The sequence below is a fragment of the Pristis pectinata genome, chromosome 11 (assembly GCF_009764475.1).
Source record: "Pristis pectinata isolate sPriPec2 chromosome 11, sPriPec2.1.pri, whole genome shotgun sequence".
Classification (NCBI taxonomy): domain Eukaryota; kingdom Metazoa; phylum Chordata; class Chondrichthyes; order Rhinopristiformes; family Pristidae; genus Pristis; species Pristis pectinata.
In genome coordinates, this window is record NC_067415.1 from 88,039,813 (window position 1) to 88,066,131 (window position 26,319).

The following is a 26,319-nucleotide window of genomic DNA, read 5'->3' on the forward strand; positions in this document are numbered from 1 at the left end:
CAGGCAAGCCAATTCTGAATCCACATGGCCAAGCCTCCCTGGATCCCTTGGCCTCTGACCTTCTGAAGAAGCCTACCATGCGGAACCTTGTCAAATGCCTTACGAAAATCCATGTAGACCACAGCTACTGCACTACCCACATCAATCTTCCTGGTCACCTCCTCAAAGAACCCTATCCGGCTTGTGAGACATGATCTGCCCTTCACAAAGCCATGCTGGCTGTCCCTAATCAGTCCATGATTCTCTAAATGCTCATAGATCCTATCTCTAAGAATCCTTTCCAACAGCTTGCCCACCACAGATGTAAGGCTCACTGGTCTGTAACTCCCTGGACTACTATCTTTTATGAATAAGGGGACAACATTTGCCACCCTCCAATCCTCTGGGACCACTCCTGTGGACAACGAGGACTCAAAGATCCTAGCCAATGGTTCAGCAATCCCCTCCCTCACGTCACGGAGCAGCCTGGGGAATATTCCGTCAGGCCCCGGGGACTTATCTGTACTAATATTTTCTAACAGCTCCAACACATCCTCTCTCTTGATATCTACATGCTCTAGAACATTAACCTTACCAACACTGTCCTCAGCGTCATCAAGGCCCTTCTCTTTGGTGAATACTGAAGAGAGGTATTCATTGAGAACCTCACCCATTTCCACAGCTTCCATGCACATCTTCCCACCTTTGTCTCTAATCGGTCCTACCTTTACTCTCATCATTTTTCTGCTCTTCACATACGTGACAAAAACCTTGGGATTCTCCTTAGCCCTACTCGCCAAGGCCTTTTCATGTCCCATTCTTAAGTTCCTTCCTTGCTACCCTATATTCCTCATGAGCCCTATCTGATCCTTGCTGCCTACACCTTATGTATGCTGCCTTCTTTCTCCACTGGAAAAACAGTCTTATTAGGGATAGTCGGCATGGCTTTGTGAGGGGCATATCGTGCCTCATGAGCCTAAATGAGTTTTTTTGAGGAGGTGACAAAACAAATTGATGAAGGTAGAGCGATGGATGTGGTGTACATGGACTTTAGTAAGGCGTTTGATAAGGTCCCCCATGGTAGGCTCATTCTGAAAGTCATGAGGTATTGGATCCATGGAGACTTGTCTGCGTGGGTTCAGAATTGGCTTGCCCACAGAAGGCAGAGGGTGGTCGTAGATGGAGAATATTCTGCCTGGAGGTCGGTGACTGGTGGTGTTTTGCAGGGATCTGTTCTGGGAGTCTTGCCCTTTGTGATTTTTATAAATGACTTGGATGAGGAAGTGGAGGGGTGGGTTATTAAGTTTGCAGATGGAACGAAGGTTGTCATAGGTTATAGATAGGATGCAGAGTTGGGCAGAGAAGTGGCAGATGGAGATCAATCGGAAAAGTGTGAAGTGATACACTTTGGAAGAACGAACTTGAAGGCAGAGTACAAGGTTAATGGCAGGATTCTTAGCATTGTGGAGGAACAGAGGGATCTTTGGGTCCAAGTCCATAGATCCCTCAAAGTTGCCACGCAAGTTGATAGGGCGGTTAAGAAGACGTATTGGTGTGCTGGCCTTCATTAGCTGGGGGATTGAGTTCAACAGCCACGAGAAAATGTTGCAGCTCTGTTAAACTCTGGTTAAGGCCACACTTGGAATATTGTGTTCAGTTCTGGGCACCTCATTATAGGGAGGATATGGAAGCTTTAGAGAGGGTGCAGAGGAGATTTACCAGGATGCTGCCTGGATTAGAGAACATGTCTTATGAGGAAAGGTTGAGTGAGCTATGTCTTTTCTCTTTGGAGCGATGCAGGATGAGAGGCGACTTGATAGCCGTGCATAAGATTATGAGGGGCATAGATAGAATAGACAGCCAGCACTTTTTCCCTTGGGCGGCAATGGCCAATACCAGAGGATATCCGTTTAAGGTCAGAGGAAGAAAGTTTAGGGGAGATGTCAGACACAGAGAGATGTGGGTGCCTGGAACACACTGCCGGGGGTGATGGTAGAGGCTGATACAATAGGGGAATTTAAATGACACTTAGATAGGTACATAGATGTAAGAAAAATGGAGGGTTATGGAATGTGTAGAAGTTAAGGGTTAGAATGATCATGGAGTTGGTGTTTATATAGGTCGGCACAACATTATGGGCCTAAGGGCCCGCAATGTACTTTATTGTTGTATGACTGTGCTGCCTGAACTACACATCTATGCCAGCTCCTCCTAACTCGCAATTCCTCAGTTTTTCAAATACTTATCCATCTCCATCTCAAATATAACTAATGATCTAACCTCCACCAACCTCCTAGGCAGGGAATTCCAGAGATTCACTACATTCTGAGAGAAGTTTTAAATGAATGGTCTCTTGTTTTGCAGCCATGTCCCCTTGTTTGTAACTCCTACACTAGTGAAAACAACTCAACATCTACCCTGTCAAGTTCCCTTAAGACCTTACATTTATGAAGGTCACCCCTCATTCTTCTAACCAATACACAGACCCAAACTGTCTTGCTTCTCTTGTTAGGACAGCCACCTTATCCCAGGAATTAACCTTGTGAATCTGTTTTGGACTACTTCCAATGCCACACCACCTTTTTTCAGGGTGTGCAGTATTAATGTGTGCAGTATTTCAGGAGAGGCCTCACCATAACACTGTTGTTCGCCTTCTTAACTACTTGTTGGACCTGCCTGCTAACCTTTTGTGATTAATGCACTAGAACACCTGGATCCCTCTGAACTTCTCTCATTTGCAGGCTCTTTCCATTTAGATAGTATTTTACCTTTTGATTTCTCTTAACAAAGCCTTGTACTTCTCCACATTAAATTCCATTTGCTAGGTTTTGAACCAATCACTCCATCTATCTATATCCTTTGCCGGATCACAATGTCCTCTTCACAAAGTGCCCTTCCACCAATCTTTGTATAGTTGGCAAGCTTGGAAACATTACATTTCATTCCCCCTCCAGGTCATTAATATTAACAGTAAACAACTGAAAGCCGAGAACTGATCCCTGGGGTACTCCACAAGTTACATCCCTCCAGCCTCAAAAGGACCCATTCATTCCAACTCTCTGTTTTCCATCCATGTCAGTTTTCAATCCATGCTAACACACTTACTCCAATACATGGGGGTCTTAATTTACATATGAGCCTCTTATGTGGCACCTAGTCAAATGTCTTCTGGAAATCTAAATACACCGCATCTACAGGTTCCCCTCTATCAACTCTGTCACATTCTCAAGCAATTTAAGCAAATTTGTCACACATGACTTACCTTTCATAAAACCATGTTGACAAGGTTTGATTATGTTCAGCTTTCCTAAATTAGTTATTTCATTTCTTATTATTGACACTAGTATCTTGTCAACAATAACCATTAAGCTAACTGGTTTATAGTTCTGTCTTCCACCCTTTTAGAACAAGGAAGTCACATTGGCTGTTTACCGACCTCTGGTACTCTCCCTGAACTTAGCAAATTTTGAAAAATTTCAACCATTGGGTCCATTTTCTCTGCATCCACTTCCTTTAAAACCCATGACTGCACCCCACCAAGTCCGGGCGACTGATCTGCCTTTAGCCCTGTGAGTTCCTCTGCTGCTTTATCCCTTGTGATTGTGATTTTTTTTACAAGTTCCTCTCTGTTATTTAAAAGTAGCCCATCTGTTACCCTGGGGATATTTGCAGTATCCTTCATGGTGAAAACTCACACAAAATATTGATTTAACATATCAGCTATTTCTTGGTTTCCTGTTATTAATTCCCATTTATTAATAAAGAGGCTCTTAGATAGGCACATGAATATGCAGAGAATAGAGAGATATGGACCGTATACAAGTAGAATGGATTAGTTTAATTAAGCGTCATTAGCTTAATTAGTTTGGCACACCATTGTGGACCAAAGGGCTTGTTCCTTTACTGTTTACTGTTCTATGTTCTATCCTGTGCCATTGTGCTCTCATTTATTAAACATCCTGTTCTCAGAATTCCACCCCCCACCTGTTTAGTTTAAGGTCCTGTCTACAACAATTTTTATATAATAAACCAGGACACCGGTCCCAGCACAATTCAGTTGAAGCCCGTCCCAATGAAACAGCTCTCTCCTTCCCCAGTACTGGTGCCAGTGTTGCATGAATTGGAACCCATTTTTACAACACAACACTTTGAGCCACACATTTACCTCTAATACTATTTGCATTTTGCCAATTTGCACGTGGCGCGGGTAATAATCTGGAGATTATCACCCTTGTGGTTCTGCTTTTCTGTTTTTCCCCAAACTCCTCATAATCCCTCAGAACCTCCTTCCTAGTCCTATGTTGCTACTGCCTATGCGGACAGTGAGAACTGGAGTCTCCTCCTCCCACTTCATATTACATTGAACCTGCTGGACAAGGAAAAGGGCTGAAGCTCCACTGGAACTATCCTCTAGGTTCCTCTACCTGCAAGTTCTGCAGTCAACCATCCTCTCCCTGGCCATTCCCCAATTTAGAGATAGTTAATCTGAGGGGTGTGACTGCCATGTAATGTTTGCCCTCCCTGATGTAAAGCGTTTGAAGCTCAGACTCCACCTCTTTAACCGTGACTCAAGTTCTTCAAGCCAACAAGTTGCAAATATTGTTATTGCGGGGTCCCCAGTGACCACATGTTGCAACTGCAGCACATTGCCTGCCCTGCCATCTGCTCCAATTAATTAGTCCTATTTACTAGTTTAATTAGTTTGCATTAGATTTTACCACTTTAAACAGGTAGAACTTGCTCCCACTGATAAGCCCTAATTTGAAACATTTGGCCAACCAGAATTGACTGACAGAAAATAAAAGAAAAAAATACCCATCAATCACCTATACCCCCTGTCCTGTGACCTCATATGTAGACACTCACAATCAGGAAGAGACTGAGCAGTATTTCTCCTTTAGACTGAGCAAGTTAGGTCATCTGTTTTTTTAAAACTACTTTTCTGTCTATAAGACAATGTCTCAGACCTCCCTGTGCTTCTAAGCCTTCCTTGCTGCTCTCCTCTGCAAAGTCTCGGGCCTTACTTGTGTTTTTATGTGCTCCTTTCTGCTCTCGGTCTGCAGGGGTCATCACTAACATCACAGCATTGATACATATTGTCTTCAGCTTGTGCTTGCTAGTTTCTGAATCACATAACTCTTGCTGATTCATAGAAACAATGGAAATGAATGGCTCAGGAGGTCATTCTATTCATCGTATCTATGCTGGCCAAAAATGAACTTCAATTTGACTCCACTTCTCAGCACTTGGTCCATAGTTTTTAAACTGTGCTTCTTCAAGTGTTCATCCTGGCACTTAAAAATGGTACAGTAGGAGTTTCTGCCTCCACCAGCCATTCTAGATTTTTACCACTCATCAAATGAAATACATTTTCCTCAATTCTCTTCTGAAGCTTCTACCAATTAATTTGAATCTGTTCCTCCAAGTTATTGCTGCCTCTGCAAAAGGAAATAATTCATTCTGTATCCCTGAGGCCTCCCATAATTCTGTGCACATGAATTAAGTCTTCCCACAAGCTCCTTTGTTTCTGACTGGGTATTTCAATGCCCTTCACAAGATTGGCTCGAGAGCACCACCAAATACCAAGTTGGCCAAACCCTGAAGGAGACAGCTGCTAGACAGGTCTGCCACAAGTTCTGAGAACCAATAGAGTGATGAAACAATTTGATCTCATTTTCACCAACATACACACTGTAGGTTCATTTGTCCATCACAGGATTGGTAAGAGTAATACCAAAATGTTCTTAAAAAAAAGATTACCTCATCTTCACACTGAGCACACTCTCTATTGTGCTGAGTGTGAAGTAGAGTATCCTAAATGAGGTAAATCAAGAACAGACCTGGCCATCAACAAAGTGCTGCAGGCCATTAGCAGCAGAGCTGCATTCCACACAGTCTGTTATCTCATGACCCGGTAAATCCCCACTCCTACATTACGATCAAGCCAGGAACCATCTTGTTTCAATTCAGAGTGTAGATAGGCTTGCCAGGAAGAACATCAGACAACCCTATAGACAAGATGTAAACCTGGTGAAGCCATAGCAAAGGATTACACAAGTGCTAAAGAATGGAAGCCAGTACGGAATAGGCAGAACAGAGTGATCAAACAGTAAGCATATCAGATCAAAGTTGCAAGTTTATTATGATTGACTTTAGTCATGTTTAATCAAGGTCGATGATTAAACAGCCCACGGGGGTGGGGAGGTGGTGGTGTAGGGGAGGAGGTGAATGCTGGGAATGAAACAAACTTCCAAGAACACCCCATTCTCAACAATAGCACAGCCCAGCAAGTGAGGCAAAGCCAAAGCATTTGCAACCAGCTTCAGCCAGAAGTAACTTAATGGATAATCTCCCTTAGGTTACCATCACAGAAACCAATCCAAAGCCAATTATTCACTCCACATGATATCAAAGCTCTGGAATGCAACATCAGTGCTGGAGACATGCTCCAGAATTTCTCATGCCATTGTCAAACTGTTCATGCATGCAGCTACACCACTGACATCAAACCAACAAATTGAAAAATTGCTCATTTATGTCCTGTTCACAAAAAAGCAAGACAAAATTAGCATATCAAAGATCACCAATGCAATGCATCTCTGGTCTGAACACTGCAAAGAGCTGGATGTCAGTGGCAAAATGACAGCAACTGCTACTCAGGCTAATGCCACAAGAACCTGAGTAAAATTTAAATCAAATGGAAGAAAGCATAAACTCATTACCAGTTGGGGTCACACCTAGCATGAAGAGTTCAGAAGAAAAAGAGGTAATCTCATTGAAACGTACAAAATTCTTAAGGGGCTTGACAGGTGGACATGAAGTTGATGTTTCCTCTGGCCGGGTTGCCTCAAACCAGGGATCATAAATAAGAGGTCAACCAGTCAGGACTGAGATAGAAGAAATTTTTTCACCCAGAGGAGAGAGTGTCTTTTGTATTCTCCATCCAAGGTTACGAAGGCTCAATCAGAGATTCAAGTCAAAGATTAATAGATTTTTGGAATTAAGGGATATGGGTTGCAGGAAGGGAAGGTGGCAGTGGGGTAAAAGATCAGCTATGATCTTAATGAATGCTGGAGCAGGTAGGAAGGACTGGATGGCCTACTTTTGCTTCTCTCTCTTATGTCCTTATGCGGAAGGTAGTTGTGCTTGTTGTCAATCATTTAATTCATTGGCCTTTGCTTCAGGTTCATCAGAACAATGGCTTAGGTCGAATCATTTTTAGCTGTTTTCTGAATGCTCTTTCTTGCCCCCTCCTCATCACATTAGAAATGGGGATGTTTTAATAACGATTACACAATGTTCAGTTCCATTTGCACTTGCAGACCATTCCAACTTGCAAGACATGGACAATATTCAAATATAAAGTGACAGTGGCAAGTAACAATAAACACTTATAACACAAGTTATAAGCAAACAGCGTCACCAGTATGAGAGCGTCTAACCACGCCTCAACAGTATTACCCTCACCAAGTCCCCCAAAATCAAGTTGGGTGCAACCCTTGACCAGAAACTTATCTGGGCAGCTAGTTACAAAATATGGTCTCCTGCTGTACGTTATCTCCCCACTCCCTAAACTTTTTTACTATCTACAAGACACATGTTAAGAGTGTGATGACATATTTTCCAGTTGCCTAGTTGAATGCATGTTGAGCAACACTTGAGAAGCTCAAGACTATTCTCTCTCTCCACCACTGCACACTGCAGATACAGCACATACAGTACCATTTACAGAATGCACTACAGCAACTCACCAAGACTTTTTCAGCAGAATCTGCCAACCAACAAACTCTACATGTAGTAGACAAGGGCCACAGGAACACCTCTTGTAACTTTTCCTCCAATTCACATACTATCCTGACGTAAAGATGCTGTCATACCTTCATTGTACTGGGTCTAAATCTTGGAACTCCCTTCCCAACAGTACTGAGGGAGGTGCATCATCAGAACATCTGCAGTGGTTCAAGACAACAGCTCCCTGCAGTCTCCCATGGGTAATTAGATGTGGGCAACGATGTTAGTCTTGCCAGTGATGTGTACATCCTATAAATACATTAGAAAAATAAGTATAGGATTGGACCTTCTCAAGAAGTGACCACTTTCCTCTTTGCTAATCCTGAGCAGGAAAAACTAGATCCCCAATATTGAGTTCCAACAATGCAGATCAAGCTGACATCACTTACTTCAGAGTTGCTGTCCAGCAGACATTGCGAGACTATTGTGTCAAGGAAAGTTTCGTGAGCAGCAGTGATGTGATCAAGATCCTGTGCCTGCTGCATCTTATTCCACAGCTCATCCCAGGAACATTCCAATACCTGCAGGAGACAGTTAACCTCAGTTTATAAAATATTTCATACATTAAGCTCCTTCAATGTAGCTGTGTGCTTCATGGGTTGATTATATAAAATAATCTGCCACTGAGCCTCAAATGAAGATACAAAGATGGATAATCAAAAGTTTAATCAGAGCTAGATTTTTAAAGGACAATCTTAAACAAGAGAAGAATGTTAAACATTAGTTTAGGGAGGAAGTTCCTGACCTTCATGTGCAGGACACAGAAGGCACAGTTGCCAATGGTTATCCTGCAATTACAATTCAATTGATTCATTTGAGCATAAATTAATATTTAATCAAGATTTACTGATTTAAAAGGTCACATCTTTGTTTCCACTTTGCTAAAATGAAAAACACGAGCTTCTTGAGGCCACAGTCTTACTATTCTGTAAACACTTCTGCCCCAGTGGCAATGACAAAGCTAGGGACTAAATTCAGACTATTGCCCTGTTTTCACTGAACAACTGCTACTTATATTGTGACTGTTGTAATAAGCTGATCTTATTATTATTGCTGCTGTAAAAAAACAAACCATGAAACTTAATGGCTTAATTTCTCTACTGAACACTGGTGCCTCATCAATCATTAAAATCCTCACTGCCATGAGCTTTCAGCTTGGCTACCAGTTGTGGATTTAAGTTAGAAATTCTGTTACCAAGCTGCATTCCATACCTTTTACATACCTGGCTCAAAGGGAATATCCCAAAGGCTGAAAACAAGTTGCTTCACCATTAGAAAGTTCAAGAGTAAAGAGACTAGGAAGGGGTTCCTAGGATCAGTAATCAACAAAACTGAACATTTACCCAATAGGCACCACCCTGCTGGCTAGAAGAGCATGCACAGTCCCTGCCAGATACTCTTCACTGGGCATGACATCACCAAGGAAGGGAGTTTGGGCAGGGGTTACTGGAAGTATGCGGTCTTGATGGAGGTGCTCATGTTCAAGGTGACTTGCTGACCATCTGGCTGGAAGCCTTTGGTTTCTTATTCCCTCATTATACAAAGGCACAGCCTTAAATGCTACTAATTATAGCTATGTTTTCATGCACAGGTCATTATCAAATTACGTTTGAGGATGTTACAAATTGTCTTGGTAGATTTTGTTTTGAATTTGGTGGTAGTGCTGCTGCCTTACAAATCCTGACCTCAGAGCTGACTGTGCATATTCTCCCTTCAACTGTGTGGATTTTCCCAGTGCTCTGGTTTCCTCCCACATCTCAAAGGTGTGCAAATTGACAGGTTAAATTATCTCTAATATAGGTAGGTGGGAAGGACAATCAGCAGGCATGAGAAAGAAAGAAAGAATCAAGTTACAGAGAAGTAAATGGGCGGGGGGTGGGGTTGGGTAGTTTTTAATGTGAGTGCTCTAAAAGTCACCATAGACTTGATGGGGTGAAAGGCTTCTTATGTCATAAAGAAAATACATTAAATACTTGTTAGAAAATAATGTGTTTCAATAGGAGCTGTTGAGGCATAGTTTACAATTGGATTGGAAAAGATTAATGTCAAAAGTACATAAAAATCTCAAGGATAGAAGGTTGCAGCAGATAGCTTTGCCTCAACAGATGTACCTCAAGGATGCATGCTTAGCCCACTGCTCTACACTCATGATTATGTGGCTAGGCACAGTTCAAACGCCATCTATAAATTCGCTGTTAACACTACTATTGTTGGCAGGATCTCAGATGGCGATGAGGCGGCGTACAGGAGTGAGATGGATCGGCTGGTTGAATGGTGTCAGAACAACAACCTTGCACTCACCGTCAGCAAGACCAAGGATATGACTGTGGACTTCAGGAAGGGGAAGTGGGGAGAACCCACATCAGTTTTCACTGAAGGGTTAGCAGTGGAAACGGTGAGCAGCTTCAAGTTCCTGGACATCAACATCTCAGAGAATTTATCTTGGGCCCAACATATCGATGCAATCACGAAGAAGGATCACCAACAGCTCTACTTCATTAGGAGTTTGAGGAGGTTTGGTAAGTCACCAAAGACTCTTGCAAATTTCTACAGACGTACAGTGGAGAGCATTCTGACTGGTTGCATCACTGCCTGATATGGAGGCTCCAATGTGCAGGATCGAAAGAGGCCATAGAGAGTTATAGACTCAGCCAGCTCCGTCACGGGCACAACCCTCCCCGCCATTGAGGACATCTTCAAGAGGCAGAGCCTCAAGAAGGCAGCATCCATCATTAAGGACCCTCACCATTCCGGACATGCCCTTTTCATGTTACTACCATCGGGGAGGTGGTACAGGAGCCTGAAGACCCACACTCAATGTTTCAGGAACAGCTTCTTCCCCTCTGCCATCAGATTTCTGAACGGTCCATGAACACTATCTTGTTATTCCACTTTTGCACTACTAATTTATTTTTGTAACTTACAGTAATTTTTATGTCTTTGCACTGTACTGCTGCTGCAAAACATCAAATTTCATGACATATGTCAGTGATAATAAACCTGATTCTGAAGAGCTAGTACCAGGTACATCCATGATGATTGAATAACTGTGCTACAATGACTTCCAGTAAACTACCAAAAAAACAAGTGGCCAGCTGACTTTGATTTGTGTAATAATAATATACAAGAATGAAGACCCTCACAGGGAGATGATCCATCTTCAGTCTGAATTCTCTTCATCATGGCAGTATGAGCAGGAGCCATACTGAGCAGTAGCTCAGCACTGCAGCAATCAGGAGCAATAAACAAGAGTAACCAAGCCACACTGCATATGTGGCAATATTTATACAAAGCATTATGGTGTTTTGATGATCTGAATGGATGGCTACACTGCTGTAACTTCAGTGATATTTCCCCAGCTATTTAAAGGTGTTGGGGGGGGTGGGGGTGTTAAAATGGATCCTCACAATAGGTAGTGAAGGAATTAAAATTGACCTTTACTACAGTTGCTGCTTCACTGAAATTCCTGTAAGCATGGGTTGGAGAAAGAACAGACCTCACAATAGCTGGTGATACTGAGGGGAAGGGTGAATGCACACAATAAATGGCTATTTCAGGGCAGCACAGTGGCTCAGCAGTTAATGCTGATGATTCACAGTTCCAGGGACCTGGGCTCTCCCTGTAACTGCATAGGTTTCTGTTGGGTGCTCCAATTTCTTCCCACATCCCAAAGATATCCTGATAGGCAACTTGTATCGTTGAATTACCCTTTAGTGTGGTTAAGTAGAAAAAATGGGAGCTTCTGAGAACATGAGAGTATAGGGTGCAGAACTACAAGGAAATAAGGAGGCCGAATTGAATTGATGGGTTCATTCTGTTGGGAGCTAGGCCGAAAGGCCTCTTTGTCTATGTTGTGATAAGAAAGATTCTGTCTGGCGTGTTGGAGGTAGGGGATGAGATGAATGGTCTTTCGTTACAGTTGTTGCTGTTGAGGGGGTTGGATAACTTGACTGTCACTAAAGTTATTGAGTGAAGGGTGAATTGACACTCTCAATGCTTGGTGAATGGGCCTTCACTACTCCTGGTACAATTTGTAGCAAGGTTATGAATGGATTATCTCTACAAGAGGTGTTAAAGGAGGGAGCAGAAGTAGACCTCCACTATAACACGTCGTACTAAGGATGTGTGTCAGTGAGCCTCATTATACCTGGGTCATTGAGGGAAAGTGAATTCATTCTCACAGCATATTGTTTCCAATGAATCATCAGCATTATGAAGTTCCAGCAGTTCAATTACATTGTAATTTACTGTCTGCAAGAACAGTATGGTTATGGTCCAAGTGTACTAATTAATGAATAATTATTATGATAACTGGTCAAAAGCCTGTGTTTTAAAACAAACTTTTGACTCAAATTTAAATGAACAATTTGAGGTGTAATGTTGCTCAAGCATAATTAGAATACAAATAACATATTTTAAACTGTAATTTGACAAATTAACAATTTACAAGTGAACGACATATTAACAATTTACAAGTGATTGCTGCTTATTGGACATACCTCAAACGTGATGTAATACTGCATCTGATGTACAAAGTGTACCATTTCTGATGCCAGAATGTGACACTGGTGAAGCACTCCTGATAGCTCTGAGGGAGATGCAAAAAGGAATAAACTTCAGAGCAATGCAAGAACAGAGTAATTGGATTTACAATCAAGTTTAAGATTGCTGTTTTCTTTGAGTTCTTAAACCTAAATCATAAAGTCATACAGCATGGAAACCATGTCCACCCCTCCCACCGGATAGTCTCTGGCAGAATTTATGAAGATTCCACCAGGAAATAATGAATTACAACTCAGTTAAGATTTCTCAATCACGTCAGTGAGCAAAAGCAAGTGGATAGGATGGACTGAACACTGCAGCACAATAACTCTGGTTATCATTCAGCCGAACATCAATTATCATTGATCTGTATGAATAGAATGCGACAAGTTTTGCACTGTACCTCAGTGCATGTGACAATAATAAACCAATTCCAATTAGCTCAAAAATCCTATCATGATAAACAACATATCTGAGCCCTTCTGCTGCTGAGAAAGGAGAGGGAGGCACGGAAGACCTAATTGTACCCATCCAGACAGTGAGCAAGAGGAAACTGGGAAAGAACGCCAACCTTCACTCATTGCTGAGAATTTCAGTGCAGGTTACAGTCAGCTCTCATAACTGTTTTAAAAATCTCAGTGACATCCACCCTCACTAATGAATATTGATTTTGTGATTGCTGACTCAGAAAGAGGTTCAGCTGATGTATTTTGAAGGAAATATACTTTCTATTTGAAGGTCACTGGAATTGGGGTATTTGGAAAATATGAACCAAACACCAGGAGATGACAAGTTTGATGCATTGCAATTCACAACTACAGCTGGATATCGTAGCAAGTTCAAAGCAGGAAAATAAAATAAAGAAAAGAATCTGGACTCTAATCCCTGGTCACCGGCTGGTGACTTCGTTCCTCAAAACGAACCTGTAAAAGTACTGGGTGAAGAGAATATCTCATAAAATGATGCCATCACAGATGAATCATCATCTTGCACAATCTAAGCTGAAATAAGAGCTGTAATGACCTAGAACCATAGAACACTACAGCACAGAAAACAGGTCATTTGGCCCTTCTAGTCTGTGCCAAAACGTAATTCCACTAGTCCCATTTACCTGCACCCAGTCCATAACCCTCCAGACCTCTCCCGTCCATGTATCTATCCAATTTATTCTTAAAACTTAAGAGTGAGCCCGCATTTACTACATCAGATGGCAGCCCGTTCCACACCCACCACTCTCTGAGTGAAGAAGTTCCCCCAAACCTTTCCCCTTTCACCCTAAAGCCATGTCCTCTCGTACTCTCCTAATCTAGGTGGAAAGAGCCTACTCGCATTAACTCTGGCTATGCCCCTCATCATTTTGTACACCTCTATCAAATCTCCCCTCATTCTTCTACGTTCCAAGGAATAAAGTCCTAACCTGCTCAATCTTTCCCTGTAACTCAACTCCTGAAGACCCACCAACATTCTAGTAAATCTCCTCTGCACTCTTTCAATCTTACTGCTATCCTTCCTATAGTTAGGTGACCAGAACTCACACAATACTAAACATTTGGTCTCACCAATGACTTATACAACCTCACCACAACATCCCAACTCCTACACTCAATACTTTGATTTATGAATGCCAGGTTGCCAAAAGCCTTTTTTACAACCCTGTGATGCCACTTTCAGGGAATTATGTATCTGAACTCCCAGATCCCTTTGTTCCTCTGCACGCCTCAGTGCCCTACCATTTTCTGTGTATGTTCTACCTTGATTTGTCCTTCCAAAATGCAACACCTCACACTTGTCTGCATTAAATTCCATCTGCCACTTTCTGGCCCATTTTTCCAGTTGGTTCAGATCCCTCTGCAAGCTTTGAAAGTCTTCCTCGCTGTCCACTACGCCTCCAATCTTAGTGTCATCAGCAAACTTGCTGATCCAATTTATCACATTATCATCTAGATCATTGATATAGACAACAAACAACAATGGCCCCAGCACTGATTCCTGAGGCACACCACTAGTCACAGGCCTCCAGTCTGAAAAACAATCATCTACTACCACTCTCTGTCTTCCCCCACATAGCCAATTTCGAATCCAGTTTACAACCTTTCCATGGATACCTAGTGACTGAGCCTTCTGAACTAACCTCCCATGTGGGACCTTATCAAAGGCCTTACTAAAGTCCATGTATGCAACATCCACAGCCTTTCCTTCATCTACTTTCTTGGTAACCTCCTCAAAAAACTGTACAAGATTCATTAAACACGATCTACCACGCACAAAGCCATGCTGACTATCCTTAATCAGCCCTTGGATGTCCAAATACTTGTATATCCAATCTCTCAGAACACCCTCCAATAATTTACCCACCACTGATGTCAGGCTCACCAGCCTGTAATTACCTGGTTTACTTTTAGAGCCTTTTTTAAACAATGGAACAACATGACCTACCCTCCAGTCCTCTGGCACCGCACCCGTGGCTAAGGACATTTAAAATATATCTGCCAGGGCCCCTGCAATTTCTACACTAGTCTCTCTCAAGGTCCGAGGAAGTATCTTGTCAGGCCCTGGGGATTTATCTCCCTTTATTCGCTGTAAAGCAGCAAGTACCTACTCCTCTTTAATCTCTACATGTTCCATGACACTACTGCTTGTTTCCCTTCCTTCCATATACACTATGCCAGTTTCCTCAGTAAATACTGATGCAAGAAAACTGTTTAAGATCTCCCCCATTTCCTGAGGCTCCACACATAGACAACCTCTCTGATCTTCTAGGGGACCAATTTTGTCCCTTACTATCCTTTTACTCTTCATATACTTGCAGAAACCCTTTGGGTTTACCTTCACATTATCTGCCAAAGCAACCTCATGTCTTTTTGCCTTCCTGATTTTCTTCTTTAGTATTTCCTTGCATTTTCTATACTCTTCAAGTACCTCATTTGTTCCTAGTTGCCTATACCTGCTATACACCTCTCTCTTTTTCTTAACCAGAGCGCCAATATCCCTTGAAAACCAAGGTTCCCTATGCTTGTTAACTTTGCCTTTAATCCTGGCAGGAACATGTAAACTCTGCACTCTCAAAATTTCACCTTTGAAGGCCTTCCACTTACTGAACACGTCCTTGCCAGAAAACAACTTATCCCAATCCACTCTTCCTAGCTCCTTTCTCATTTTCACAAAATTGCCTTTTCTCCAATTTAGAACCTCAACTCGAGGACCAGACCTATCCTTATCCATAATTAACTTGAAACTAATGACATTATGGTCACTGGACCCAAAATGCTCACCCACACATACTTCTGTCACCTGACCTGTCTGGTTCCCTAATAGGAGATCAAATATTGCATTCTCTCTCATTGGTACCTCTATATATTGATTTAGAAAACCTTCCTGAACACATTTGACAAATTCCGAACCATCCAACCCTTTCACAGTGTGGGAGTCCCAGTCAATATGTGGAAAGTTAAAATCCCCTACTATTACAACTTTCTGTTTCTGACATCGGTCTGCTATGTCACTACAGATTTGTTCCTCCAACTCTCTCTGACTATTGGGCGATCTGTAATACAACCCTACTAGTGTGGCCACACCTTTCCTGTTCCTCAGCTCCACCCATATGGCCTCTGTAGAGGAGCCCTCCGGGCTGTCCTGTCTACGCACAGCTGTGATATTTTCCTGACTAGTAATGCCACTCTTCCCCCTTTCATCCCTCCCCCTCTATCACGTCTGAAACAACGGAACCCCGGAACATTAAGCTGCCAGTCCTGCCCCTCCTGCAACCAAGTCTCACTAATAGCAATAATGTCGTAATCCCACATGCCAATCCATGCCCTAAACTCATCTGCCTTACCTACAATATTCCTTGCATTGAAATAGATGCACCTGAGAACATTTCTATCACGTACAAACCTTTGATTTCTCTCTACACCTGCAGTCCTCGCATGACCATTTTCCTCCTCCACCTCACTATCTGCTCCAACACTCTGGTTCCCCTCCCCCTGCTCTAAGAGGAAACTGTAGCAAAGTTGGTGCATTAAGAACAGGTTTTCAATGGTAGCTAGGTATGGAGAATGGTGGAAGGGGGGAGAAGTTTGATAGTATCGGCAGGTGTGGAGCTAGATCCAAGGAAGCAAAGAGGCAAATGGAGAAGGATGGCAAGAGTTAATCACCTACCTGGTATGTTTTTAAGCAATTTGGCATTGCACATCTGTCCTTTCCAGATATCAGTGAGAACATACTCCATTCGTTTGGCTCGCCAGAGGAAGTTGAATACCCTTAAATAATGATTCATACATTCTCGAGTAAACACCTGGAACACAGCAGCCATCAATTAAAACATTAATCAGGTGCTAAACCCTGGCAGCTCCAGATATACCGATCCATGTTTTTATTTCCTCATGGTCATAATGGAGTGAGGGATGTAATGTCATTCAGGACTTCATGTCACAACCTACAAATACTTTCCAGCTCAAAGGGTGTTAGTGATATGCTGTTACAACTTTTGTTATTTGGGTCTTTTACAAAACAAAATATCTTGACGAGACATTTGGTTAGCAGGTGATCTTCCTGATATATTGCCAAAAAGTCACAATAGCTTTCAGCTGTGGATTTAAAATGGCTACTTTAAAATCATTGTAAAAAGTCAATGCTTAGCTATTAATGTTTTACAACCATGAACATTTTAAATAGTATAAATTATTAACTAAATTCAACTTCAGGCGAAATGCCAAGTCAAGAGCCTTCTCAAAAAATACTACAAAAGAAACTTTAAAATCATGTGTCCTGTTTAGATACATTTCAAGGATTTCCATTACTATCTTAGAACTGTACTTACTGTTGCAATTGGACCATCAACATGATAATCCAAACTGAACACATCCCAGCCTGTATCTCCAGCCGATATCTAGAAAGAATGGAAATAAGAAACTAAGTTTGGAGAAAGTGGCTTTGCCCTCAGGAGTAGGTATTCAATCCAAAAGGAGCTCTTGTACTTTCAGCTAATTAGGAACTTCACTGCTGTAGTTTCTGTTATTGCTTATCAGTAGTATCACTAAAGATGTTTCCAGTTCACCGAATAGATGAAACTATAATGCAAATAATGACAAGGGCATTTCTATACCAAGGTGCTGGGATCTAACATAGGTCATAAATACAGGAAAGATTGGTGAATAACATTTAATGAGAGGTATGCAGAGCTTTCAATGGCCTCAATATTATGGAAAGTAGAACAAGAGAGTGCATTGGAATAGTAAAGTCTAGACACAAGAAAGGGAGGGATGACTTGAGGCAGAAATAAACAGGAATTTCTCCACAGATTATAAAAAGTTTTCCTGATGAACCAGATATGCAGTCAGAAGCTCATTCTGAAGTATGACAACAATGTTCAAACAAACTAGTTCAGCTCAGACACTTGCCAAGGAGATAGATGGAGTCAACAGCCGGACAATTAAATTTGTGATGGGGGACAATAGATTCATATTAATTTACTGTCATATACACCAGGGTGCAATGGAATTCCCTGCTCTCATGAAGCTCAGAGTAAACAGTATGCATGGTAATTATAAATACAATAAATACAGTGATAAGCGCAAAACAAAAGAATGGTGCAAAGATTGTAGTGCAATCTGAAAAAAAAGTGCTAAAAGTTATATTATGCTGGAAGAAATATTGCACGAAGAAATTTCTGCTTATCCATTACTGAAAAATGGATAAGCAGTTGATGATTGAGAGACAGTGGATAGGTAAAAAGAGGGAGGTGAGATCGAGTTTGATGCTCTGTGTACACTTGGAAACTGATACTGTATATTCAAATGATGTAGCTGATGAGGAACATTAAATAAATAACTTCATAAACTCTGAAAGTAGAAGAGTGTGTCAGAGAGTGCCCGTAATGTATACATGATTTTGGGATTATTAAATAGATGGATGAGGCAGAGAAGAAACGTTGTCAGACCACAAGAACAAGAGGGCATAGGTTTAAGATCAGAGGCAAGAGATTTAAAAAGGACATCAGGGGCAGCTTCTTCACGCAAAGGGTGGTGCATATTTGGAATGAGCTGCCAGGAATAGTGGTTGAGGCGGGGACATTAACAACATTTAAAAGCCATCTAGATAATTACATGGATAGGAGAGGTTTAGAGGGCTATGGGCCAAACACAGGCAGATGGGACGAGCTCGCTAAGCAACACAGTCGGCATGGATGAGTTGGGCTGAAGGGCCTGTTTCCGTGCTGCATGACTCAACCTAAAGACTGCACCCAGTTCTGGTCACCAGACGTTAGGAAGAATGTGGGAGGATGCAAAGAAGATTTACTACAATCTTTCTAGATCTGAAGGAATTCTATCTTAAAGTTAGAATGAGGAGCTTAGTGTCCTTAGAGAAAGAATACTGATAGGGAATTTGATAGACATGTGCAAGATCATGATCTATTTCAATAAGGTAATGAGAGAAAAGCTGTTCCCATCTGCCAAGGCAGAGGCACAGATTTGAAGGAAATCAAATCAATATACAAGGCAAAAGAACGATTAACAATACAAGTTATCATAAGGGAACTTAGGCGGTAGGTAGTTTAGTGCAAACAGGAATTGTGTCTCACAGAGTAAATGAAAGGAGGCAGAGTACAAAATTTAAAAAAAAGATCAGACTTCAGGGCCAGAATGGAGTGAGAATTTGGTAATTTGGGGATGGCAGAGGAAGCTGATCAGATGGTTTCCATCTTAGCGACAAAGATTTTCACGAGCTCCTCACTGTTGGCAGCAATGGTGAAAGTATCAAGGAGTGGGGTTTAAGACAGTTTACTCTGGAGAAAATAAGATGTAGCTTAATTGTTTGTGAAGTCTTTTCCATGGGATGAATCTGGAGAGAAGATAGTAGTTTAGTGGGAACTAGGACATCAATGATGGAGGTGAGGGTTTGGACTGAGTAGATAAGCAACTGCAGAAAAATTGTAGCAAACAGAGGATCAAAGATTAAATAGTTGTAATCTCAAAAGTGATGATGTAAGTGAACTGAGAGAGATCTTTCTCCATGGGTGGATACAGAGGTTGGGAGGATGAAAGGGGAATGTAGCTGGAGCATAATACGAGGAAGTGATCAGAAATGACCCTATCAATGGTTCAGACCACTCGATTAGTCATAAGGTGGCCTTAGATCTAGGTTGGGGTATACATATAGAATGAATATTAAAGAAGGATAGCAGTGTGAGATGACGATGATGAATTGGGATAGTGATTAAAACAAGCAAGGATGAGAAGTTATCACCTGGACTGTGCACCAAACCTCTCTATAAATCTGTATTATTAATTACCTCCAAAAGTCTAACATCCAGGCGTTTGAGGATCTCAGGATTATCGAACTGTGCATTTGTGGCTCGAACAGCTGTTTCAAGGATTCCAGTCAGATTATGTTGATACAATGTTGAGGCTGATCTCGCCAACTCGGGCCTATCACATAACAGTTATAAATTATCTATGAGTGTCAAGACCATGACACTAACATTTTAATTCATGAAACATGCACTCTGCCTTGTGATTCATTAAGTTAGGGAAAGTGTGTACTCAGTAACTACATATATATTACATATGTGTGAATGAGATTAGATCACGTGTAGAAGGATCACGTGTGGCCATATATATGACTCGTGACAACTCGCACTATATATGTTCAACTCAAATTATAACAAATATTGCCTTACTCACAACTCAAATCAGATTGCTGTACACATGACTCAGATCAGATAATGAAATTTGGGATAAGGCCAGCTATATATTAGGAGGACTGAACCTGAAGCAAGTACCCGTAACAGATTCTGCTCCATTGCTCAATATTCTTTCCGCTTTCCTGGTCTCATGCTAAATCAGTTTGTTTGCAATTTTGACACGTGTTGTAGCTTAAGCTGAGTTTTGAACTCCAGACCACTTCTGTCACACAGACTACCCACTTTATAAATTGGTCCTCTTCAGTTCAGTACCCCAAGGACTGGTTCATGGCCCTCCATTATTTATTATTTACATTAATGATCTGGAAGAAGGAATGAAATGTAAGGTTTCCAAGTTCGCCAGTGATAAGAAAATAGGTGGAAGGACATGGTGTTATGAGGATATTCTGATTCTGGAAAGGGATATAGATACAGTCGGTTGAGTGATTGGATGAAAACCTAGCAAATGGAGTTTAATGTGGGGAAGTGTGAGGTCATGAACTTCGGTAAGAGGAATCAAAAGACAGATTATCATCTAAATAAGAAAGACTGCGAATGAGTGAAATTCAGAAGGATCTTGGTGTTCTAGTGCAGGATCACAAAAAGTTAGCAGGCAGATCCAATAAGTAGTTAAGGCAGCAAATGGCATCTTGGCCTTTATTGCAAAGGGATTGGAGTTTAAGAATAGAGAGGTTTTGTTATAGTAGTATAGGGTGTTGGTGAGACCACACCCGGAATATTGCACATAGTTTTGCTCCAATTACCTAAATAAAAGGATATAGTAGCATTGAGACAGTCCAAAGGAGACTCACTAGGCTAATTCCTGGGATGAGGTGGTTGCCCTGTCAAGAGAAGCAAGACAGTTTGGGTCTGTATTTCGTTTAGAAGAATGAGGGGAGACCTTATTCAAAACATACAAGATCCTAAAGGGGTTTGATGACAGAGTAGATGTTGGGATGCTTTCACGAATGGGAGTTGCAAAATAAGATGCCGGTCATTTCAAACTGAAGTACTTAGAAATTTCTTCTCTCAGAGGGTAGTGAATCTCTGGCATTCTCTTCTGCTGAGGTTAGTGGAAACCAGATCATTAGGTATATTTAAGATGGAGACAGATAAATATTGAGGAATTAATGGTTATGGAGAACTGGCACAGGGGTTAAGTCCAGTATAGATCAGCCACAGTCAGCCTGAATAGCGGGACAAGCTTGAAGTGCCGAGAGGCCTACTCCTACCTTGTGTTCTTTATATATCTCCCTACCGCTTTAGCTCACGTGTCATTGAAACCAATCTTCTCCTCATTCAGCTGCCTTTACTTTCAGTCCACGCCTCAAGAAAGCCTCGGGCATCGGCTCATTGCGGCTCAGAAAGCTCTGATGACCTTCAGAAACTCACAACTGCCAGAGGCCTCTTAGGACAATTTTTAAATGTCTCCAATAGAAACCTTTAACAGCTGCTCGAATTTAAATAATTAAAAGAATTTAAAGAGATCATAAAATGATAGCAAATAATTAAAAATATTGAAGTAACATAAGCAAACCACTCAGCTTTCCTCATAGAGGAAATCCCATTCAAATAAATGAAGTTGCAGTTCTTGTGCCAACCAACCCTGGCAAAAACCTGAGAAGCCATCTAGGAGCATCATGCTTGTCCATAGAACATAGAACAGTACAGCACAGGAACAGGTTCTTCGACCCACAATGTTGTGCCGAACTAATTAAATGCATAACTAAACTAATCCCTCCTGACTGCACAATGTCCATAGCCTTCCATTCTCTGCAAATTCACATGCCAATCTAAGAGACTCTTAAATGCCTCTATCATATTTGCTTCCACCACCACCCCAGGCAGCGCATTCCAGGCACCCACCACTCTCTGTGTAAAAAAAACTTGACCTGTGATTTGCTGTCCCTGGCAGTGGTGGAGGCAGAGGACAGACAGGTCGATGTGGAAATGGGGAGGGGAATTAAAATGATGAACTTGATTCCACCACCGGCCCTCTAGCTTTCAGTCCATATGAATGGTCTCGACCTGAAATGTCGACTGTTCATTTCTTTCTACAGATGCCAGTTGACCCACTGAGTTCTTCGAGCAGTTTGTTTTTTTGCTCCAGATTCCAGCATCTGCAGTCTCCTGTGTCTCCTGGAATAAGGGATCTGGTCCTAGGCTCATACATGAGGGGAAACATCCTCCCAACAGCCATCCTGTTAAGTCTCATATGTTTCAATAACATCACCTTTCATTCTTCTTAAATGAGTGCAGAGCCAACCTATTCAACCTTTCCTCATTAGATAATTCAACTGTATCCAGAATCATTCTCTTGAACTACCCCCAATAATATAACTCCTGAAATAAAAGGACCAACACTGTGCACAGTATTCTGGAAATGGCCTATTACGTTTATCATTATTCCTTCCTCCTCAACCCTGCTTGTTGCTTCATGCTAAAAGGCTACAAACCAAGTACTGGTAAATGGGATTCGTATATATAGGTACTTGATAGTCAGCTGGGTATTAGGGATTATTAGGCATAGGACATCCTTCAGGAATTCAAAGAGGACAGGAAGGTATTTAATTGGGGAAGGGCAAATTATAAGGCTATAAGGCTAGAACTTGCAAGTGTAAACTGGGATGACATTTTTGAAGGGAAATGTACTATAGAGATGTGGTTGTTGTTCAGGGATCTCTTGCAGGACGTTAGGGATAAATTTGTCCTGGTGAGGTAGAGAAGAAATGGCAGGGTGAAGGAACCATGGGTGACAAGAGAGGTGGAACAAATAGTTAGGAAGAAGAAGGCAGCATACATAAGGTTTAGGAAGCAAGGATCAGATAGGCCTCTTGAGGAATATAGGGTAGCAAGGAAGGAACTGAAGAAGGGGCTGAGGAGAGCAAGAAGGGGACATGAAAAGGCCTTGGTGAGTAGGGTTAAGGAAAATCCCAAAGCTTTTTTCACTTGCGTGAAGAGCAGAAGGATGACAAGAGTAAAGGTAGGACTGATTAGAGACAAAGGAGGGAAGATGTGCCTGGAAGCTGTGGAAGTGGGTGAGGTCCTCAGTGAATACTTCTCTTCAGTATTCACCAAGGAGAGGGGCCTTGATGATACTGAGGACAGTGTTGGTAATGTTAATGTTCTGAAGCATGTAGATATCAAGAGGGAGGATGTGTTGGAGCTGTTAGAAAATATTAGGACAGATAAGTCCCTGGGGCCTTACGGAATATTCCCCAGGCTGCTTCGCGAGGCGAGGGAGGAGATTGTTGAACCGTTGGCTAGGATCTTTGAGTCCTCGTTGTCCACGGGAATGGTACCGGAGGATTGGAGGGTGGCAAATCCCAGTGAGCCTTACGTCTGTGGTGGGCAAGCTGTTAGAAAGGATTCTAAGAGATAGGATTTATGGGCACTTAGAGAATCACGGTCTGATCAGGGATAGGCAGCATGGCTTTGTGAAGGGCAGATCACGTCTCACAAGCCTGATAGGGTTCTTTGAGGAGGTGACCAGGAAGATTGATGATGAGGGTAGTGCAGTGGACGTGGTCAATATGGATTTTAGTAAGGCATTTGACAAGGTTCCACATGGTAGGCTTCTTCAGAAGGTCCGATGGCATGGGATCCAGGGAGGCTTGGCCGTGTGGATTCAGAATTGGCTTGCCTGTAGAAAGCAGAGGGTTGTGGTGGAGGGAGTGCATTCAGATTGGGGGGCTGTGACTAGCGGTGTCCTACAAGGATCGGTTCTGGGACCTCTACTTTTCGTAATTTTTATTAATGACTTGGAATGAGGGGGTAGAAGGGTGGGTTGGCAAGTTTGCAGATGACACAAAGGTTGGTGGTGTTGTGGAAAGTGTGGAGGACTGTCAAAGATTGCAGAGGGACATTGACAGGATGCAGAGCTGGGCTGAGAAGTGGCAGTTAGAGTTCAATCCAGAGAAGTGTGAGGGGGTACACTTTGGAAGGACAAACTCCAAGGCAGAGTACAAAGTTAATGGTAGGATTCTGGGTAGTGTGGAGGAGCAGAGGGATCTGGGGGTTCATATCCACAGATCACTGAAAGTTGCCTCACAGGTGGATAGGGTAGTTAAGAAAGCTTATGGGATGTTAGCATTCATAAATCGTGGGATCGAGTTTAAGAGCCACGAGGTAATGATGCAGCTTGACAAAACTCTGGTTAGACCACACTTAGAGTACTGTGTCCAGTTCTGGTCGCCTCATTATAGGAAGGATTTGGAAGTGTTGAAAAGGGTGCAGAGGAGACTTACCAGGATGCTGCCTGGTTTAGAGAATATGCATTATGAGGAGAGACTAAGGGAGCTAGGGCTTTACCCTTTGGAGAGGGGGAGGATGAGAGGAGACATGATAGAGGTGTACAAAATATTGACAGAAATAGATAGACAGCCAGCGCCTCTTTCCCAGGGCACCAATGCTCAATAACAAGAGGGCATGGCTTTAAAGTAATGGGTGGGAAGTTCAAGGGAGATATCAGAGGGAGGTTTTTTTTACCCAGAGAGTGGTTGGGGCATGGAATGCGCTGCCTGGGGCGGTTGTGGAGGCAGTTACATTGGTCAAATTCAAAGAGATTGCTAGATGAGCATATGGAGGAATTTAAAATAGAGGGATATGTGGGAGGAAGGGGTTAGATAGTCTTAGGCGAGGTTTAAAGGTCGGCACAACATTGTGGGCTGAAGGGCCTGTATTGTGCTGTACTGTTCTATGATTCCATGAATTATGTGGATAACAGGCATTATTAATACAAATGAGAACCAGTCTTTAAAAACTGTTCAAATGTAACCTACAAGCAGTAAGCAATCAATTTGGAAATTAAAAGGACAGCTTTGTAAACACAGTATTGTCTACACTGCACAGGATACTGGTCCACAGCAGGAGGCCGATCATGAGATATGGTTTAAATACTGACATGAGATTTCTGATATGCATCAGCTAAATGCAAGACAATGGGGCTATGTTAATTGGCCCACATCAAACACCTTCAGCTAACTTATTTTACATCATTGAAAGACATATCAAGGAAGGTTCTAGACCAGCCTTATTTTATCACTTAATCAGTCATATCAATGGGCATGCTGGGCCAAATGGCCTGCTTCTCTGCTGTGTGACTTCATAATTCTGTCAGACAATCCTTTATTCATGCTTATATATCATCGCCATTAACCATAAGCTCCTATCTTGTGCAATTACCTTTTGTGTGACACCTTGTTGAACACTGATTTGTTGGAAAGGGGCTGATTCATGGGTCTAACATGGGATGTCTCAGCATCTGGGTGGAACACGAATACTATGCAACGTTCAGTAGTGGTTCCCACCCCCAGTTTTGGGGTGTTGAAGCAGTGCATGCTGCCAAGCACCTCCCACCCAACCAACCAACGTCGTACTCCACCCACCATCCTAAGCACAGCAACCATTACCTCCCCCTTCGAATACCCCATAAATCCAGCAGAAATCACTGAGGCTCACTCTAAGGGACAAACAACAGCTTTCTCTGCTTCCTGTACACTCAGCAGAAGCTCCCTTCTTTCTCTGTGGATCCAGCAGCAGTTCCTTTGCCTCCAAATCCACCTACACCGTGGATCTATCAGTAGTTTGCCTGTCACCTGCTATAATGTATCAGTTAAGTGCTAATAGAATGACTACACTTAATAAATCAATGGACAACCTTGATATGTTGGCACCCAATGTCCTGTTGCAATTTCGATCACAGTATTCTCAAGACTATCTTGTAGTACTCACTTCAGCAAGTCCATGAGGTGACGTACAAAGTCCCCCTGACCCAGGAGTAAGTAACGACGTGCTGCTTTAATGTGCTCCAGCAAATGATAATTCTGGTTGAGAACATCAAGCAAGTATTTGCTGGTCTCATGATATGCTGCATCAATTTTTTCTTGAAAAGCACCTTCCAAATCAGTGAACAGTTCAGCAGCTAGAATGGCATTTAAAAAGATAAATAAAATTGTGTTTCTGATACTTGTTTCAATTTACCGCAATATAACACTTCATTAATGGTACAGATATTTGTAACAACTGAGTTGAATATAAATTATAATTAATTTATAAATTAATTCACAGGAAATGGATATTCCAGGTTTCTATACTAATCATCTGACTTAGTTTAGAACTGATGTAATCTTTATCTCATTTATTACTTACTCAGTGACCAGATTATTTATAATAGCTTGCATAAATGTGTTAGAATGTTCTACTCAGAGAAAAGGTTATCAAATCAGAAAATCTTCCATCACAAAACATTGACTCTGCACAAGTATTTTTCTCCACATAAACTACCTGCCAATTACATTCTCTCATTCTATCCCTGATCTATCTGA

The 26,319-nt window shown here is 42.0% G+C and overlaps 1 protein-coding gene across 1 annotated transcript in view; it reads right to left on the minus strand.

Moving 5' to 3' along the window:
• tubgcp3 (tubulin, gamma complex associated protein 3) overlaps positions 1-26,319 on the minus strand; it is a 122,294-nt gene that overhangs the window by 13,714 nt on the left and 82,261 nt on the right. Inside the window, 6 exon segments of the mRNA XM_052026605.1 lie at positions 8,160-8,291; positions 12,270-12,358; positions 16,471-16,606; positions 17,132-17,200; positions 19,604-19,739; positions 25,727-25,916. Of these exon segments, the coding sequence (XP_051882565.1) occupies positions 8,160-8,291; positions 12,270-12,358; positions 16,471-16,606; positions 17,132-17,200; positions 19,604-19,739; positions 25,727-25,916 (752 nt within the window).